The 18666-nt window shown below is 39.0% G+C and overlaps 1 protein-coding gene across 13 annotated transcripts in view; it reads right to left on the bottom strand.

Moving 5' to 3' along the window:
- The window catches only part of NCOA6 (nuclear receptor coactivator 6), a 104216-nt gene that overhangs the window by 29390 nt on the left and 56160 nt on the right, over positions 1-18666 (bottom strand). For 9 of the 13 annotated variants that reach the window (XM_073880521.1, XM_025876420.2, XM_025876415.2 and 6 more), the window contains 4 exons: positions 18287-18409; positions 11587-11715; positions 10044-10913; positions 7868-8014 (listed from right to left, as the gene is read on the bottom strand). In XM_073880521.1, coding sequence (XP_073736622.1) covers positions 7868-8014; positions 10044-10913; positions 11587-11715; positions 18287-18409 — 1269 coding nt within the window. The remainder of the gene's footprint in view (positions 1-7867; positions 8015-10043; positions 10914-11586; positions 11716-18286; positions 18410-18666) is intronic. The other 4 variants (XM_025876426.2, XM_073880524.1, XM_025876424.2 and 1 more) reach the window with 4 other exon arrangements.

Below are 18666 nucleotides of genomic sequence, written 5' to 3'. Positions count from 1 at the left end.
TCCTGTAGTTTCTTGCATTATATCCCCCTTTCTACTGAATAACCCTCTAGATGATTTTATCTTTTGTCATTTTTAAGTGAGGACTAGAAAGTGGAAGCCATAATGAAGTTATGAGACCAGTCCATACTCCAGCCAGGGAGACAGGGGACAAACTATCCCTTGTTCACACTATCCAGAGTTTTTCTGAATCCCAAGGAAGATTTTTTAAACTACCCTTATAAACTTTTTTAAAAAGATTTTTATTTTTTTGAGAGACAAAATGGGGGATGGGGCAGAGGGAGGGAGAGAATCCCAAGCAGGCTCCATGCCCAGCAAGGGGCTCGATCCCACGATGCAAGTGAAATAAAGAATTGGATGCTCAACTGACTGAGCCACCCAAGTGCCCCTAGCTTATAAACTCTTAACTTGAACTCCATGACCACTGCATATACTATACACACTGAATATACCAGTGTATAGTCATCTGATCAGTAATTATTTATCGAGGGACTGAGCCTGGGTGGCTCAGTCGTTAAGCATCTGCCTTTGGCTCGGGTCATGATCCCAGGGTCCTGGGATCAAGCCGCGCGTTGGGCTCCCTGCTCTGCAGGAAGCCTGCTTCTACCACTGCCCCTGCTTGTGTCCCCTCTCTTGCTGTGTTGCTGTCAAATAAATAAATAAAATCTTAAAAAAAATTATTTATTGAGTACCTAATATGTACAAGACACTTTTGGTGCTAAGGTAATATCAAATAAACAAGACAGACCAAATCCCTGATTCTTTGGAGTTGGCAAGAGACAATAACACAGACAAGCATTTTTTCGGTTAGAAGTAAAAGCTCGGGGGTGGGGAGGAGGAGCAAGATGGCGGAGGAGTAGGAGACCTAAATTTTGTCTGGTACCAGGAATTCAGCTACATAGGTATCAAACCATTCTGAACACCTATGAACTCAACAGGAAGTCGAAGAAAGGAATAGCAGCAACTCTGAACAGAAAAGCGACCACTTTCTGGAAGGTCTCTTCTGACTTGTTTAGTGTGTATTTCTCTGGGGTTGTTGTTACCCTGTTATTAGCATTTTGTTCTCTCATGCATCTATTCTCCTCTGGACAAAATGACAAGAAGGAAAAATTCACCTCAAAAAAAAGAACAAGAGGCAGTACCGACTGCCAGGGACCTAATCAATACAGACATTAGAAAGAGGTCGGAACTAGAGTTCAGAATGATGATTATAAAGATACCACCTGGGCTTGAAAAAAGCATGGAAGATCTAGAGAAACCCTTTCTGGAGAAATAAAAGAACTAAAATCTAACCAGGTCGAAATCAAAAAGGCTATTAATGAGGTGCAATAAAAAATGGAGACTCGGGGCACCTGGGTGGCTTAGTCGTTAAGCGTCTGCCTTTGGCTTGATCCGATCCAATCATGATCCTGGGGTCCTGGGATCGGGCCCCACATTGGGTTCCCTGCTCGGCAGGAAGCCTGCTTCTCCCTCTCCCACTCCCCCGTGCTTGTGTTCCCTCTCTTGCTGTATCTCTCTCTGTCAAATAAATAAATAAATAAAAATCTCAAAAAAAAAAAAAATGGAGGCTCTAACTGCTAGGATAAATGAGGCAGAAGAGAGAATTAGTGATATAGAAGACCAAATGATGGAGAATAAAGAAGCTGAGAAAAAGAGATAACTACTGGATCACGAGGGCAGAATTCGAGAGGTAAGTGATACCGTACGACAAAACAATATTAGAATAACTGGGATCCCAGAAGAAGAAGAGAGAGAGGGGCAGAAGACATACTGGAGCAAATTACAGCAGAGAACTTCCCTAATTTGGGGAAGAAAAACAGGCATCAAAATCCAGGAGGCACAGAGAACCTCCCTCAAAATCAACAAAAATAGGTCAACACCCTGACATCTAATAGTAAAACTTACAAGTCTCAGAGGCAAAGAGAAAATCCTGAAAGCAGATTGGGACAAAAGGTCTGTAACCTACAATGGTAGAAACATTAGACTGGCAGCAGACCTATCCAGAGACCTGGCAGGCCAGAAAGGACTGGCATGATATATTCAGAGCACTAATCGAGAAAAATATGCAGCCAAGAATACTATATCCAGCTAGGCTGTCACTGAAAATAGAAGGAGAGATAAAAAGCTTCCAGGACAAACAAAAACTAAAAGAATTTGCAAACACGAAACCAGTCTAACAATAAATACTGAAAGGGGTCTCTAAGCAAAGAGAGAGCCTAAAAGTAACATAGACCAAAAAGGACGATATACAGTAACAGTCACCTTACAGGCAATACAGTGGCACTAAATTCATATCTTTCAATAGTTACCCTGAATTTAGTAAATGGGCTAAATGCCCCAATCAAAAGACACAGTGTATCAGATTGGATAAAAAAAACAAGACCCATCGATATGCTGTCTGCAAGAGACTCATTTTAGACCCAATGACACCTCCAGATTGAAAGTGAGGGGGTGGAAAACCATTTACTATGCTAATGGACATCATAAGAATGCAGGGGTGGCAATCCTTATATCAGACAAATTAGATTTTAAACCAAAGACTATAATAAGAGATGAAGAAGGGCACTATATCATACTTGAAGAGTCTATCCAACAAGAAGATCTAACAATTGTAAATATCTATGCCCCTAACATGGAAACAGCCAAATATATAAGCCAATTAATAACAAAATCAAAGAAACACATCAACAACAATATAATAATAGTAGGGGACTTTAACACCCCCTCATTGAAATGGACAGATCATCTAAGCAAAAGATCAACAAGGAAATAAAGACTTTAAATGACACACTGGACCAAATGGACTTCACAAATGTATTCAGAACATTCACAAACATTCAGAAGCAATGGAATACACATTCTTCTCTAGTGCCCATGGAACATTCTCCAGAATAGATCACATCCTAGGTCACAAATCAGGTCTCAACCGGTACCAAAAGCAGCAACGGAATACACATTCTTCTCTAGTGCCCATGGAACATTCTCCAGAATAGATCACATCCTAGGTCACAAATACCGGTACCAAAAGACTGGGATCATTCCCTGCATATTTTCGGACCACAATGCTTTGAAACTAGAACTCAATCACAAGAGGAAAGTTGGAAAGAACTCAAATACATGGAGGCTAAAGAGCATCCTACTAAAGAATGAATGGGTCCACCAGGAAATTAAAGAATTAAAAAAATTCATGGAAACAAATGAAAATGAAAACACAACTGTTCAAAATCTTTGGGATGCAGCAAAGGTGATCCTAAGAGGAAAGTATATAGCAATACAAGCCCTTCTCAAGAAACAAGAAAGGTCTCAAATACACAACCTAACCCTACACCTAAAGGAGCTGGAGAAAGAACAGCAAATAAAGCCTACACCCAGCAGGAGAAGAGAAATAGTAAAGATCAGAGAAGAAATCAATGAAATAGAAACCAAAAGAACAGCAGAACAGATCAATGAAACTAGGAGCTGGTTCTTTGAAAGAATTAATAAGATTGATAAACCCCTGGCCAGACTTATCAAAAAGAAAAATGAGCCAAATAAATAAAACCATGAATGAAAGAGGAGAGATCACAACCAACACCAAAGAAATACAAACAATTATAAGAACATATTATGAGCAACTATATGCCAGCAAATTAGATAATCTGGAAGAAATGGATGCATTCCTAGAGATATATAAAGTACCAAAACTGAACCAGGAAGAAACAGAAAACCCGAACAGACCCATAACCACTAAGGAAATTGAAGCAGTAATCAAAAATCTCCCAACAAACAAGAGCCCGGGGCCAGATGGCTTCTCAGGGGAATTCTACCAAACATTTAAAGAATTAATACCTATTCTTCTGAAACTGTTCCAAAAAATAGAAATGGAAGGAAAACTTCCAAACTCATTTTATGAGGCCAGCATTACCTTGATCTCAAAATCAGACAAAGACCCCATCAAAAACGAGAATTACGACCAATATCCCTGATGAACATGGATACAAAAATTCTCACCAAAATACTAGCCAAAAGGATCCAACAGTACATTAAAAGGATTATTCATCACGACCAAGTGGGATTTATTCCTGGGCTGCAAGGTTGGTTCAACATTTGCAAATCAATCAATGTGATACATTAATTAAAGAAAGAACAAGAACCATACGATCCTCTCAATAGATGCAGAAAAAGCATCTGACAAAGTACAGCACCCTTTTTTGATTAAAACTCTTCAGAGTATAGGGATAGAGGATACAAACCTCAATATCATAAAAGCCATCCATGAAAAACCCACAGCAAATATCATTCTCAATGGGGAAAAACTGAGAGCTTTCCCCCTAAGGTCAGGAAAACGGCAGGGATGTCCACTATCACTACTGCTATTCAACATAGTACTAGAAGTCCTAGCCACAGCAATCAGACAACAAAAAGAAATAAAAGGCATCTGAATCGGCAAAGAAGAAGTCAAACTCTCACTCTTTGCAGATGATATGATACTTTATGTGGAAAATCCAAAAGACTCTACCCCAAAACTGCTAGAACTCATACAGGAATTCAATAAAGTGGCAGGATATAAAATGAATGCACGACATCAGTTGCATTTCTATATACCAACAAGAAGACAGAAGAAAGAGAAATTAAGGAGTCGATCCCATTTACAACTGCACCCAAAACCATAAGATACCTAGGAATAAATCTAGCCAAAGAGGCAAAGAATCTGTACTCAGAAAACTATAAAATACTCATGAAAGAGACTGAGGAAGACACAAAGAAGTGGAAAAATGTTCCATGCTCATCGATTGGAAGAACAAATATTGTGAAGATGTCAATGCTACCTAGAGCAATCTACACATTTAATGCAATCCCTATCAAAATACCATCCACTTTTTTCAAAGAAATGGAACAAATCCTAAAAGTTGTATGGAACCAGAAAAGACCCCGAATAGCCAGAGGAATGTTGAAAAAGAAAAGCAAAGCTAGTGGCATCACAATTCCAAACTTCAAGCTCTATTACAAAGCTGTCATCATCAAGACAGTATGGTACTGGCACAAAAACAGACACATAGATCAATGGAACAGAATAGAGAGCCCAGAAATGGACCCTCAACTCTATGGTCAACTAATCTTCAACAAAGCGGGAAAGAATGTCCAGTGGAAAAAAGAAAGTCTCTTCAACAAATGGTGTTGGGAAAATTGGACAGCCACATGCAGAAGAATGAAACTGGACCATTTCCTTACACCACACACAAAAATAGACTCAAAAGGGATGAAAGACCTAAATGTGAGACAGGAGTCCATCAAAATCCTAGAGGAGAACACAGGCAGTAACTTCTTTGACCTCAGCCACAGCAACTTCTTCCTAAAACATCACCAAAGGCAGGGGAAGCAAGGGCAAAAATGAACTATCGGGACTTCATCAAGATAAAAAGCTTTTGCACAGCAAAGAAAACAGTCAACAAAACCAAAGACAACTGACAGAATGGGAGAAGATATTTGCAAATGACGTATCAGATAAAGGGCTAGTATCCAAAATCTACAAAGAACTTATCAAACTCAACACCCAAAGAACAAGTGATCCAATCAAGAAATGGGCAGAAGACATGAACAGACATTTTTCCAAAGAAGACATCCAAATGGCTAACAGACACATGGAAAAGTGCTCAACATTGCTTGCCATCAGGGAAATCCAAATCAAAACCTCAATGAGATACCACCTCACACCAGTCAGAATAGCTAAAATTAACAAGTCAGGAAATGACAGATGTTGGCAAGGATGCGGAGAAAGGGGAACCCTCCTACACTGTTGTTGGGAATGCAAACTGGTGCAGCCACTCCGGAAAACAGTATGGAGGTTCCTCAAAAAGTTGAAAATAGAGCTACCGTATGACCCAGCAATTGCACTACTGGGTATTTACCCCAAAGATACAAATGTAGTGATCCGAAGGGGTACATGTACCCCAATGTTTACAGCAGCAATGTCCACAATAGCCAAACTATGGAAAGAGCCAAGATGTCCATCAACAGATGAATGGATAAAGAAGATGTGGTGTGTATACACACACACACACACACACACACACACACACACACACACACACACAATGGAATATTATGTAGTCATCAAAAAAAACACGAAATCTTGCCATTTCCAACAACGTGGATGGAACTAGAGAGTATTATTTATGCTAAGTGAAATAAGTCAATCAGAGAAAGATACATATCATATGATCTCACTGATATGAGGAATTCTTAATCTCTGGTAACAAACTGAGGGTTGCTGGAGTGGTGGGGGTGGGAGGGATGGGGTGGCTGGGTGATAGACATTGGGGAGGGTATGTGCTATGGTGAGCACTATGAACTGTGTAAGACTGATGAATCACAGATTTGTACCTCTGAAACAAATAATACATTATATGTTAAAAAAAAAAAGAAGATAGTAGGAAGGGAAAAATGAAGGGGGGGGAATCAGAGGGGGAGACGAACCATGAGAGACGACGGACTCTGAGAAACAAACTGAGGGTTCTAGAGGGGAGGGGGGTGGGGGGATGGGTTAGCCTGGTGATGGGTATTAAAGAGGGCACATATTGAATGGAGCACTGGGTTTTATACACAAACAATGAATCATGGAACACTACATCAAAAACTAATGATGTAATGTATGGTGATTAACATAACATAATAAAAGAAAAATAAAAAGTAAAAGCTCACAAGAGAAATAAAGTAGGGTAAGAGAACAGAAAATGAGAGACAAGAGTAGAACTATCTTAGGATAAATGGGGAAATCTAAACAATATGTGCATGTGGAAGGCACCACATAAAAAGAAATAGCTGGTGCTTGGGTGGAAGAATTATGAATGATTTTATCACTGTTTTATAACTTCTACAAAACTCATGAATTCACAAAACTCAGGAATGCAGTTTTGCATTAGCAGATGGGGAAAGCCAAGTGGTTTGCTCTACTCTTCTCTCACCCTTTAAGAGGTAGTTAGAACTTTCTTGTTCTTTAGTGATTCACAATTAAAGCTGCAACCACATAACTAAATTAACTCCAAGTGGGGATGGGGAGTTCTCCACAGAAACTAATTGTGCTACTTCAGTCCAAACTGCCTAAATAAGAAAGGATAAGATTAGTCATGTGGTACCTAAGTAACAAGGAACACAAAGTCCAGGCATATATAACACTGCTTTATAAATTCTTTCTAGCCATTCTGCTCCATCCTATTTCTTCTCCAAAATTTCTTATACACAATACACTGTTGGCATTAAATCTATACTGATTGAAGTCTGGTCTTCAAACACCACATTGTAAACTAGAATTTAAACATTCTGCATAAACAAAGCTAATGTGTACTATAGAGAGATTTAAAAAGTTGCAGTTTCCCCAAAATGCCATGTGCCTCTGTGCTTCTGTACCTATAGCTTCCTTTCCAGAAATGTCTTTTGCCCTTTTATTAACTCGGGAGCTGGCAAACTATGGCCCATGGGCCAAATCAACAGCCAGTTTCTAAACAAACAGTGTTTGGAACACTGCCATGCTCATCTGTCCTACTGTTTATGGCTACTTTTGTACTATGACAGCAGAGTTAAGTAGTTGCAATAGAGACCATATAATCTGCAAAGCCTAAAATATTTACTATCTGGAGTCCTTTACAGGAAAAAATAAATGCTGATCCCTGCTCAAACTCAAGTTTCATTTTCTTTCCTTAGGTGTTTTTAGGATCCCAAGACACTGTATCTACATTTGCTGTATCAGTTATTGCCCTGAAAGAATAATTTTGGTTTGAGATTAAGGGGAAGGACCAGGACTTATATTTATCTGTATATTTTTATTGTCTATCATGGTATCTAGCACACAATGTTCAATAAATGCTGGCTGAATAAAGCACAGAAAACAAACCTGCATGCTGGACATTCTGATTTGCTTGCAGCTGAGGGGCTCCTGAATTCCCAGGGGTGGTTGCTGTGGTCGAAGGCACCTGACCTTGCATAAAGTTCGGATTGGCCTGTCCTGCTGAGAAGCCAGGTGGGAGGCGTTTAGGCATTCCTTAATAGAAAACAATGAGTAAGGCAGTTACCTAGCAAATTTATACTCTTGCTTAGATGTGGAATGAATAAGGAAGGATGAGCTGCATGAAGTCTCCACTGGCTTAGCTCTCTCTGTCACACTGGTAAGATCTTTAATAATAAGGTTGGGAAAGATGGTTAAAAAAATCAACACAATCTCTTACATGAGCATTGTCAAAATGAAAAAGAAATACTAAAAAATTTACACTTAGAACATGCCAAGGAAGAGATGGCAATCTGCTCCCTAAATGTGATCTGAGGCCACGTCACAGCAAGGTTTAGGGCTCACTTTTCACTATAATACAACAGACCCCAAAACTTTACATACTTTAACACAGGCACCAAAGGAATATACTAAATTCTTTCATATTCAAACAAATTGATCAGAAATACTATAAAACAAAGAGCTGGGTCCTGATATTAATGATAGGTGATTTTTTTTTCCATTGAAGGAAATGGATGACAATCTGTTGTAGAAAATTTCCCCCAGTATTGTGCTTATCTCTTGGGAAGAGACAGGAGATTAGAAACAATCCATAGGAGCTCCAAAGTGAGGCAATATTAAATTATCATCATACCTTCCCCTTTTAAGGTTTGCTGTAATTCCAACAGCTATGGTACCAAAAGCCATGCTCTAATGGAATCTTATGAAGGTATTACTTCCTTTTATAGGAAGGTTTAATTTCAGAAAACAGATCTGTAAGAAGGAGGATCTCAGAACCCACTCATTGTTTATAACATAGGCCTTGATGTGGCCAGATCACCTAGGTGAGCACATCATCTGCTCTATGAAAGCATCAAGACCTAAACTCACTTAAAAAATTTGTATTCATCCACTTATTTTTAAGGACCAAATTTCAATGTCCTGAAAAACACTTTGTAGACAAATATGCATTTGTCCTTTCTTTAGCAGTGACAAGTCCCCATTTGCATGCTTCCACTGTAATTAAATCAGTAATCACATTTGCAGGAGGGACTACCCAGCTTCCACTGATCCAGGGCTAGATGCCCAGAACAGTGAAGTTTGGAGCTGAAACATTCTTGCATTTTCTAAAACCTTCTTAGGATTCAAATATCATAGCCTGCAAGTCAGCAAAATTAATTACAAGAGAGTGAAAAGACTGATGAGCAACTTAATTTCACCAGAAACCATGAGAACATGCCTTTGCTATGTTGCACTAAAGATGCAAGGGTTTTTTTCTGGGTAGGCAATGGGTGTCTTTTGGTGGGGACATGTTTATCAGATGACAGTATTACTGACACTCTCTACACCTTACTGAAAAGCTCCAAGCACATTCATGTGCACTAGATCAATGATTAATAAGAATAAATAATAAACATGGAGATGGATAAGTTTTACTGTAATCGTTTTACCTCTCACACATTAAGCTCCATTGCTTTTTCTTCATACAAGAGGCACCTTACAAAATAAATAAATAAATCTCCTTTAGGTATAACTGGTGGAACTCCCTCTCTAAGGAGCAGGCATTGGCATTATAAAACTATAAAAGTCAATGATTTCTGAACTTAATCCCCTTTAACACTTTAATCAAATTTAACAAATACCATGCTTACTACTTTATTAAGATTATCAAAATTGGAAAGCTGAAGGGACTTTTCCCCAAAAAACCCTGTATTTTTTTCATTTTTGCTCTACTGCATAATCTTTTTTTTTTTCTTTCCAACAGTTGAGCAGTTTAAGTTAATACAATGCATGTTTCTTCTGGACATCTTAATTTACTAGTCCAAGATCAAGCAAAAATAATTTGAAAAACAAAATGGAAATCTCTATATTGTATGTAGTTACCTGCATTTTTATCCAGAGGGCTAGCTTAAATGTAACCAGTAAGATGCTGCATAATGTATCAAGTTAACTAAGTTATGTTAAGTGTCACCACTATATCCACAAAGCCAAATAATTACATCCTCCCTCCATTAACTCTAAATATTGAAGTTCTACTAAGATCTATCTCAAGTTTACCAACACAAATAGCTTCAGTGTTCCTCACCTCCTAGGCCTGGATGTAAACTCTGTGGCCCCTGGTTTGGTGGTTGCTGCTGCATCACCATGAAGTTAGGTGGCACATTTCCCTGTTGAACCATAGGATTCCGACCGGGAGAGCTGACGGGCTGCTGAAATCCCTGGGGAAGTGGGTTATTTTGAGGTGGCCTTGGTCCCATCTGCTGCTGAGTTTGGTTAACCGTTGGGGAGGATGCAGGGGATCCCTGCTGGAAGGAGGAGGGTGAGGAGGCAGGAGACTTGTTGGTGAGGTGGGGCTGCTGCAGGGGGGTTGGGACCCTGGAGGGCCCTCCCTGCAAGCTCTTCATCTGAGGAGCTGTGAACTGGCCTGGGTTGCTCATCTGAGGAAAGTTTGTATGGGCTTGTGAGGCTTGCTGGCTGCCAAAGGGATATGGAGGGGGAGGGTGGGAAGGTGTCTGTACCGTGGCTAAGGATGGTCTTGCCTGGAGTTGCTGTTGCATTGGGCCAGGCAAGGGAGCCTTCTTCCACCCTTGGCTTGCAGTCATTGTGCCCAGAGAACCCTGGGCTGGAGGAGGCTGAAGGGCTCCAGAAGGCAGCTGGTTCCAGCCTGGAGGAACAGGCACCTGAGTTGGGGCAGTGAATTGGGGTCGAATTCCCTGTGGCTGCTGCTGCTGCTGCTGTGGGGGTCTTGCCTGTAGCTGCTGCTGCTGTGGCTGCTGTTGCTGCTGCTGCTGCGGCTGCTGCTGCTGCTGCTGCGGCTGCAGCTGGGGAAAGTTAGCTGGGTTCATCTGTCTGTTCACGGGCACAGGCTGCATTGGGTGGTGCGGGGGAGCTAAAGATCCTGAGGGGTGATTCTGCGGCTGTATATGGAGCCCAGAGAGGAGTGGATCCATTGCATCTGTTTAAAGACAGTTAACAAAGCAATAATTAAATTACTGCAACCTAGATCCTATTAGCAGTAGTAAATCTCCTGGCACCTTCAATGAGATGTTTGTGAGCACCTTCTATATGCAAAGCAACATGCCAAGATGACAGAAAGATGAGTGTTGTCTAGAAAGAGCTTATGGTTCAAAAGTGGATAGAAGAGCCAAACATAAAATGTGGAGAGCAGTATTTTCCAAAGCGTATCCTGGAGAACTATGTTCATTAGCATTATAAGAAAACAAAATTAAACATAGTCAATTAGGTTTGGAAAACAAGTGAACCTAACCAGCTTAGACAGGTTTCTTCATTGCAGGACGTTCGGTGCCTCCAATAGGTTAAGTGTGAATCTCTAGGAGGGAGGGTAAAGCATGCTGCACTTACCAATTTATTATAGAATTCTCTGCCATGAAGTATGTAGCCAAAGGAATGCATTTTTAGGAATGTTAGGTTATAACTGATAAGAGAATGAGAAGTTCTGAGAAGGAAATGCTGACTTTTAGCTTGAAGAAATAAGGAAGATTTTGTAAAGAAGGTGGCATTTAAGTTGGGCAGTTAGGAATTGATACCAGAGACAGATGAATTTTGTAATGAAAACTCTGCAAAGAGTTCCAGACTCTTCAAGTCACAAAGATTGGAGAGGCCATTACCTGACTGAGAAGCAGGGCGAGGAGTCCTGGGCTGCAGCTCTGAATTGGGGCCTGGTGCCATCAAGGAAGATGACACATTTACACTCTGGGGTATCATAACTGTGGCAGGGCTGGTCATCCTTATTAGTCCTAAAGGAAAAAGAAAATCCCTAGAATAGAGTACTGGAACTGGTACAACATTTGTTTTTAAATAAAATATTTCAAGAATATAAAAAGGTATGGAAAATTTCTGTACCAATCATCTACCTTGTTAACATTTTGCCCCATTCCCTTCAGATACATATGTAGATACAGCAGAAGCCTCCTACTCCTTCCCAATCTCATTCCACTCCCTCTCTTACCTTATAATTGGGATTAATAGTTCCGTGCATGTTTGTTTATCTTTATCACATATGTAGGTAAACCGCATAGCATTTTTGCTATGCTTTTAATCTTTGTATAAGTGGCATCATACTCTGTCTTCTTCGGTTTCCTTTTTCACTTAATATTACCTTTTGAGATCCATCCATCTTGACTGCTATAACGGTGATCCATTTTATGGAACCCATACATTCACTCTGCTAATGAACAGTTAGGGTTCTCCCACCCCCTGCCCCAATTTTCATTCTTAACAATTTTGCAATGTTATGTATTCTTCTGGACATGTCTTTAGACTATATACTTAGAATTCCTAGGTTTCAAGTAAAAAAGCTTCTTCCATTTTACTAGATATTGGCAAACTGTTCTCAAAAGTGGTTATGCCAGGGGTGCCTGGTTGGCTCAGTGGGAAGAGTGTGAAATTCTAGATCTCGGGGTTGTGAGTTCAAGCCCCACGGGGTGGGTGTAGAGATTTCTTAAATAAACTTAAAAAAAAAAAAGTGGAAAAAGAAAGTCATTATGCCAATTTATATTCCAACTAGCAGTTTGAGAACTACTCTTGTTCCACATCTTTCCAATTTCTGATACTATTAGACTTTTAGGATTTAGTATCCATATTAATAAGTGAAAATATATTATCCTCTCTTCATGTCTCTTTGATTTTTGGCATCAAGATTAAAATAACTTCAAAAAAGAGCTGGAAAGCTTCTTTCTTCTTTGTCTATGCTCTGGAAGAATATCTGTATCTGTTCTTTAAATTCTTTTTTTTTTAAAGATTTTATTTATTTATTTATTTGACAGAGAGAGACACAGCGAGAGAGGGAACACAAGCAGGGGGAGTGGGAGAGGGAGAAGCAGGCTTCCCGCTGAGCAGGGAGCCTGGTGCAGGGCTCGATCCCAGGACCCTGGGATCATGACCTGAGCCGAAGGCAGACGCTTAACAACTGGGCCACCCAGGCGCCCCTGTTCTTTAAATGTTTAGTAAACTCACCTGGAAAACTATCTGGGCCTGTGAGTTATACGAACTGATTCATAGGGATACAAATTTTTAATTATTTCAATTTCTTAAATAGTTACAGATTTTTCAAGTTTCCTTAAATCAGTTTTGGTTAAATTATATTTTCAAGAAAAATGTTAATTTGATGAAGCTTTAAGATTTATTAGCATGAAGTTATTCACAACTTTTCCCCATTTTTTTAGATATAATTAATATATTATAAAATTCACCCTTTTGAAGTACACACTTTTTTCCTTCTTTACATTGCTTATGTCTTCTCTTTTTCTTTGTTTTACCGTATTCATCAGTTTTAATTGTTTTTTCAAAGAAACATCTTTGGTTTTGCTACTTTGTTCCATTTTGTTTTTTTAATACTTATCTCTGCTCTTATCTTTATTACTTCCTTCCTCCTAAATTATTATTACTCTGCTATTCTTTTTCTCAATTCTTAGGTCAGATATTTAGCTTCTTAATTTTCATGTTCTGCTCTGACACAGTTATCTGAGGGCTTAAATTTTCTTCCATGTGCTGTATTGGCTACATCTCACAAATTTCGGTACATACAATTTTCATTATTCCATTTTAAATATTTTTTGCTGTCCATCATGATTGCTTTTTAAAACATCAGGGATAGGGGCACCTGGGTGGCTCATTCGTTAAGCATCTGCCTTTGGCTCAGGTCATGATGCCGGGGTCCTGGGATCGAGCCCCATATCAAGCTCCCTGCTCGGTGGGAAGCCTGCTTCTCCCTCTCCCTCTCCCCCTGCTTGTGTTCCCTCTCTCACTGTGTCTCTCTCTGTCAAATAAATAAATAAAATCTTAAAAAAAAAAATCAGGGATATTCAGAACGTATTTTAAATTTTCTAAAAATACAGGATATTTTGGTTAGCTGTTTTTTTTGATTGTTTGCCGTGATTTAATTGTACTGTGGTCAGAGAACATGATCTGTGTGATACCAATATCTTGTTATTTACTGAAACTTGATTTTAGAAAAATACAGTGAATTTGTATAAATGTTCCATTTATGCTTGAAAAGATTAAAAATTTTTGATTTATTAGTGCATGGTTTCTATGTACCTCCATTATATCAAACTATTTTACTTATGTTATTCAAGCATTATCCTTACTAATTTTCAAAATAAGCTCAATACATCAATTACTAACACAGATGTGTTAATATGTCCCCTAAGATGTGATATCTCCATATAATCCTGTTCCACTTTTGCCTCACATATTTTGAGGCTAGATTATTAAGTATGTAATAAAAGTTTAGCTCCCTGATGAATATTTCCTTTTACATCAAAAAGTGGCCCTATTTATCCTCAGTAATGCTTTTTATCTTAGTCTGTTTTATCTGATAAAAATATTGTTATATACCTTTTCTTGGTTAATATTCACCAGGATTATCTTTTATTCCATCCTTTTAACTATGAGCCAAATCCTTATGTTTTATGTGTTTCCTGTAAGAGCACATAACTAAATCTGAGATTATTCAATCTGATGAATCACTCTTTATCAGTGTTCACAATACATTTACCTTTACTATTAATTGCTGATATATTTTGATTCATTTTATCATTTTATGATACCCCTTCTTTTTTTTTTATGATACCTCTGCTTTTTACCCCTTCTTTTCCTATGGTGTTTTCCTATGCCATTTTCCTAATTTTCTTGAATTTTATTGGATTTTTTTCCAACATGCCCTTCCTTTCTACCCCTCCACTACTAGCTTATAAGTTACACATTTATTTCTATTATTTTATTTTTACTTTAAGAGATTTTACTAGTTGAGAGAGAGAGAGAGAGACTGTGAGCGCATACCAGCAGGGGAGGGGCAGAGGGAGAAGCAGACACCCTGCTGAGCAAGGAGCCCAACGCAGGGCTGGATCCCAGGACCCGGGGATCACGACCTGAGCCAAATGCAGATCCGTAACTGACTGAGCCACCCAGGCACCCCTCTATTATTTTAATTATATCTTTTGTCAACAGACATACTTGACTTAAAGTATAAACATGTGATCATCATTATTGCTAAATGAGCCAATACTTATTTAGATTTATCCAATGTTTACCAATTACTTAGCTCACTATTCCTTCTCAAACCTTATTTCTTCCATTTTAGATTCAATTTTCTTCTTCCTAAAGTAGATTCTTGAGCAGTTCAATTAGCAAGAGTCTGTTAATGGTAACTTCACTTAGTGTCTTCAAAAATGTCTTTATTTTATACTACTCTTTATAGTATAAATAGGTGTAAAATTCTAGGCTGTCAATTATTCTCTCATCACTTTGAAAATACTGTTCCAATGTTTCCTGGTTTTCAGTGTTGCTGCTGAGAAATCAGCTATGATCTGATAGCTTGTCATTTGTAAATAACTGGTCTTTCATTCTGAGTTGCTTTTAACATTCTCTTTGTTTTTTCATGTTCTACAGTTTTACAATTTTGTGTCAAATGTTGATTTATTTTTATTTATATTGCTCAGGATTTCTGAGGACTCACATCTTTCATCAATTCTGGAAAAATTTCAGCCATTCCCTCTATTGGTCCTCCTCATCCTAGATCTATTCTTTCACTAACTATAGGCAACTTGGCCAGACTCTTCCCACTCTGGTTCTTTAGTACTGGCAATAGCATCACTGATTATCTCTCATCAAGCTACCACAATACCAAATGCTCAGACTTCGGTGGAGAACTCTAACTACTGACCCCCTACTATAGGTACCAGGCTGGGTACTGTACATCTACTATGTGGTATTCCATAACAGCCCAATAGCACAGGTCCTGACATATAATAGGAACTCTGTAAATGTTAGCTTCAGGGTTTACGGCTCATCCACCTTCAAGCATGAGCTCAAAAGATTGTAGACATTTTTATTTCATTTTTTTAGGTGAAGAAACTGCTGCTTGGAGAGGTATAGCTAGCTTGAGGTAACCAGGAAATGGCACTGCTAGGATAAAAATCTAGTTTCAATTTTATATGGCCAAGTCTTCAGCTACAGTTCAGAACAATGGCTTTATAAATTGATGCTCTCCATCCTGCTGTATTTCTTCAAGAGGTACTGTGGTAAGTGGGGAAGTGAATGACTGGGTATAGTTTCAGGTGGTTACTATGCTTTAACCACAGCAGTGTGCTTTTCTGGTTTATTTGAATAAAAGGTCCTGCAGCAGAAAAAGTTTGAAAGCCACTAGTGTAGTGAAAAGAGCACTGGACTGGGAGTTAGATCTGTGATACTAGGCTATTGCTACCTGACCCTGGGCAAACTGCTTCCTTTCTGTGAGCTCCAGGGTTTCCCTCAGCTTCTTCTTCTTTTTTTTTTAATGATTTATTTATTCGAGAGAGAAAGTGAGAGAGCTTGTGCATGCATGGGGGGAGGGGCAGAGGGAGAGGGAGAAGCAGACTCCCCGCTGAGCAGGGAGCCCGACACAGTATTCCATCCCAGGACCCTGGGATCATGATGTGAGCCAAAGGTCATGCTTAACCGACTGAGCCACCCAGGCGCCCCTGGAGTTTCCTCAGCTTTAAATCAGAGCCAACTCGAGAGGTGGCAAGGGAGCCAATGGCAAGGCCTGAGGCAGATTTAAAGTTTGGGACTGAGAGCCCAAGATGGTAGAGGAGTAGGAGACCTTAGTTTTGTTTGGTTCCAGGAAATCAGCTAGATAGCTATTAAATCATTCTGAACACTTGCAAACTCAACCAGCGATCTAAGAAAAGAATAGCTACAACTCTACAAATAGAAAAGCAACCACTTTCTGCAAGAATGACAAGATGGAAAAACTCACCTCAAAAAAGAGAACAAGAAGCAGTACTAGGAGCTGGTTCTCTGAAAGAATTAATTAGATTGATAAACTCCTGGCCAGATTTATCAAAAAGAAAAGAGGACCCAAATGAATAAAATCATGAATGAAAGAGGACAAATCACAACCAACACTGAAGAAATACAAACAATTATAAAAACATATTATGAGCAACTGTTTGCCAACAAATTAGGCAATCTGGAAGAAATGGATGTATTCCTAGACATATAAACTACCCAAACTCCCCAATATTTATAGCAGCAATGTTCACAATAGCCAAACTATGGAAAGAGCCAAGATGCCCATCAACAGATGAATGGATAAAGAAGATGTGGTATATATATACAATGGAATATTACTCAGCCATCAAAAAATGAAATCTTGCCATTTGCAACAACATGGATGGAACTACAGGGTATTATGCTAACCAAAATAAGTCAATCAGAGAAAGACAATCATCATATGATCTCACTCATATATAGAATTTAAGAAACAAAACAGAGGAGCATAGGGGAAGAGAGGGAAAAATAAAACAAGATGAAATCAGAGACAGACAAACCCTAAGAGACTCTTAATCGTAAACAAACTGAGGGTTGCTGGAGGGGAGGGGAATAGAAGATGGGGTAACTGGATGATGGACATTTAGGAGGGCACGTGATGTAATGAGTACTGGGTACTACGTAAGACTGATCAATCACTGACCTCTACCTCCAAAACTAGTAATACACTGTATTTTAATTGAATTAAAAAATTAAAAGATTAAAAAAAAATAAAGCTTGGGATTAACCAAAAAATAAAAAATAAAATATATGAGAGCTAACTCAATTCCTCTTCTTTTTTTAGTGGGGTGAGGGGCAGAGGGAGAGAGAATCCCAAGCAGGCTCTATGCACAGTGCAGAGCCTCATGCAGGGTGTTTCAACTCACAACCTTGAGATCATGACCCGAGCTAAAATCAAGAGTCAGACGCTTAACTGACTGAGCCACCCAGGCACCCTGAGAGCCAATTTAATTCTAACATTTTGTGATTCACAGAATATTGAGCTCAATCTCTAAAGAAGAAATTTCAGTTTTACTGGAAAAGTTTGCAAATAATTTATAACTCTCTCAGATTCTAAATACCTAAAAACACATATTCTTCCATATACTTCTTCAGATTCCACATAAGCACACAAGAACTCAGCTCACAGATTCTCGGCCTCAGAGTAAGTGTGAGTTGAAAAGCTACATTCTCCATTATGTTATAAACATTCTGAGGGTAGAAAATATTTTATTCATTTCTATCTCTAACACTTAGCAGAGGTCCTGTCCTATAAAAAGAAGTCAATAAATGTTTGCTGCACAGCTCAGTGCTCATCTATCTACCTTTAAGCATGAGCCCATGCTCTGTGACTCTATCCTAAGAGTGATTTAAATCATGCTTTCCTAAACCAAAAAACAGAGATGTACCAGAAATCTCCACCTATTTTGCAGGACCCAAATGATCAAACATTAGCAAATAAAGGGAAAAAAAGCAAACCAGTAAAATGTCATATAATTGAGTGGGAGATCTCACCTGGACCACCTGCCATGGGAAATGCTGCCTCCATCCTAACTGAATTTCCAGCTCCCATGGGTCCATTCATTCTCACATCTTGGCTTCGGTTCTGAGCCAAAGCCAGGTTGATAGCACCTTCCCCTGAAAATGACAGGTTATAAAAAGGAAACCATCAGAATAAGATGCAAATGTTGCTTAAAAATAAGTATACAAGAACTTCAGTTTTCTGTGTTTTTGAATTATGGTAAGTTTACCATCACAAAAACGGTAAGTGCAATACGATGGGTCTTCCTTCAACTTCATCTGAGTAGGTTTACTTACAAGAAGCACAAGAAGAACATAATCAATCCTTACAATACAGCAGACAGGCAATCATTAATGATGTATAGTGTCAGGAG

The sequence above is a fragment of the Callorhinus ursinus genome, unplaced genomic scaffold (genome assembly GCF_003265705.2).
Source record: "Callorhinus ursinus isolate GAN/ISIS: 27379988/994484 unplaced genomic scaffold, GSC_fseal_2.0 scaffold38, whole genome shotgun sequence".
Classification (NCBI taxonomy): Eukaryota; Metazoa; Chordata; class Mammalia; order Carnivora; family Otariidae; genus Callorhinus; species Callorhinus ursinus.
Note: the sequence above shows the minus strand (reverse complement) of the source record. Positions and strands in the feature narration are given on the sequence as shown.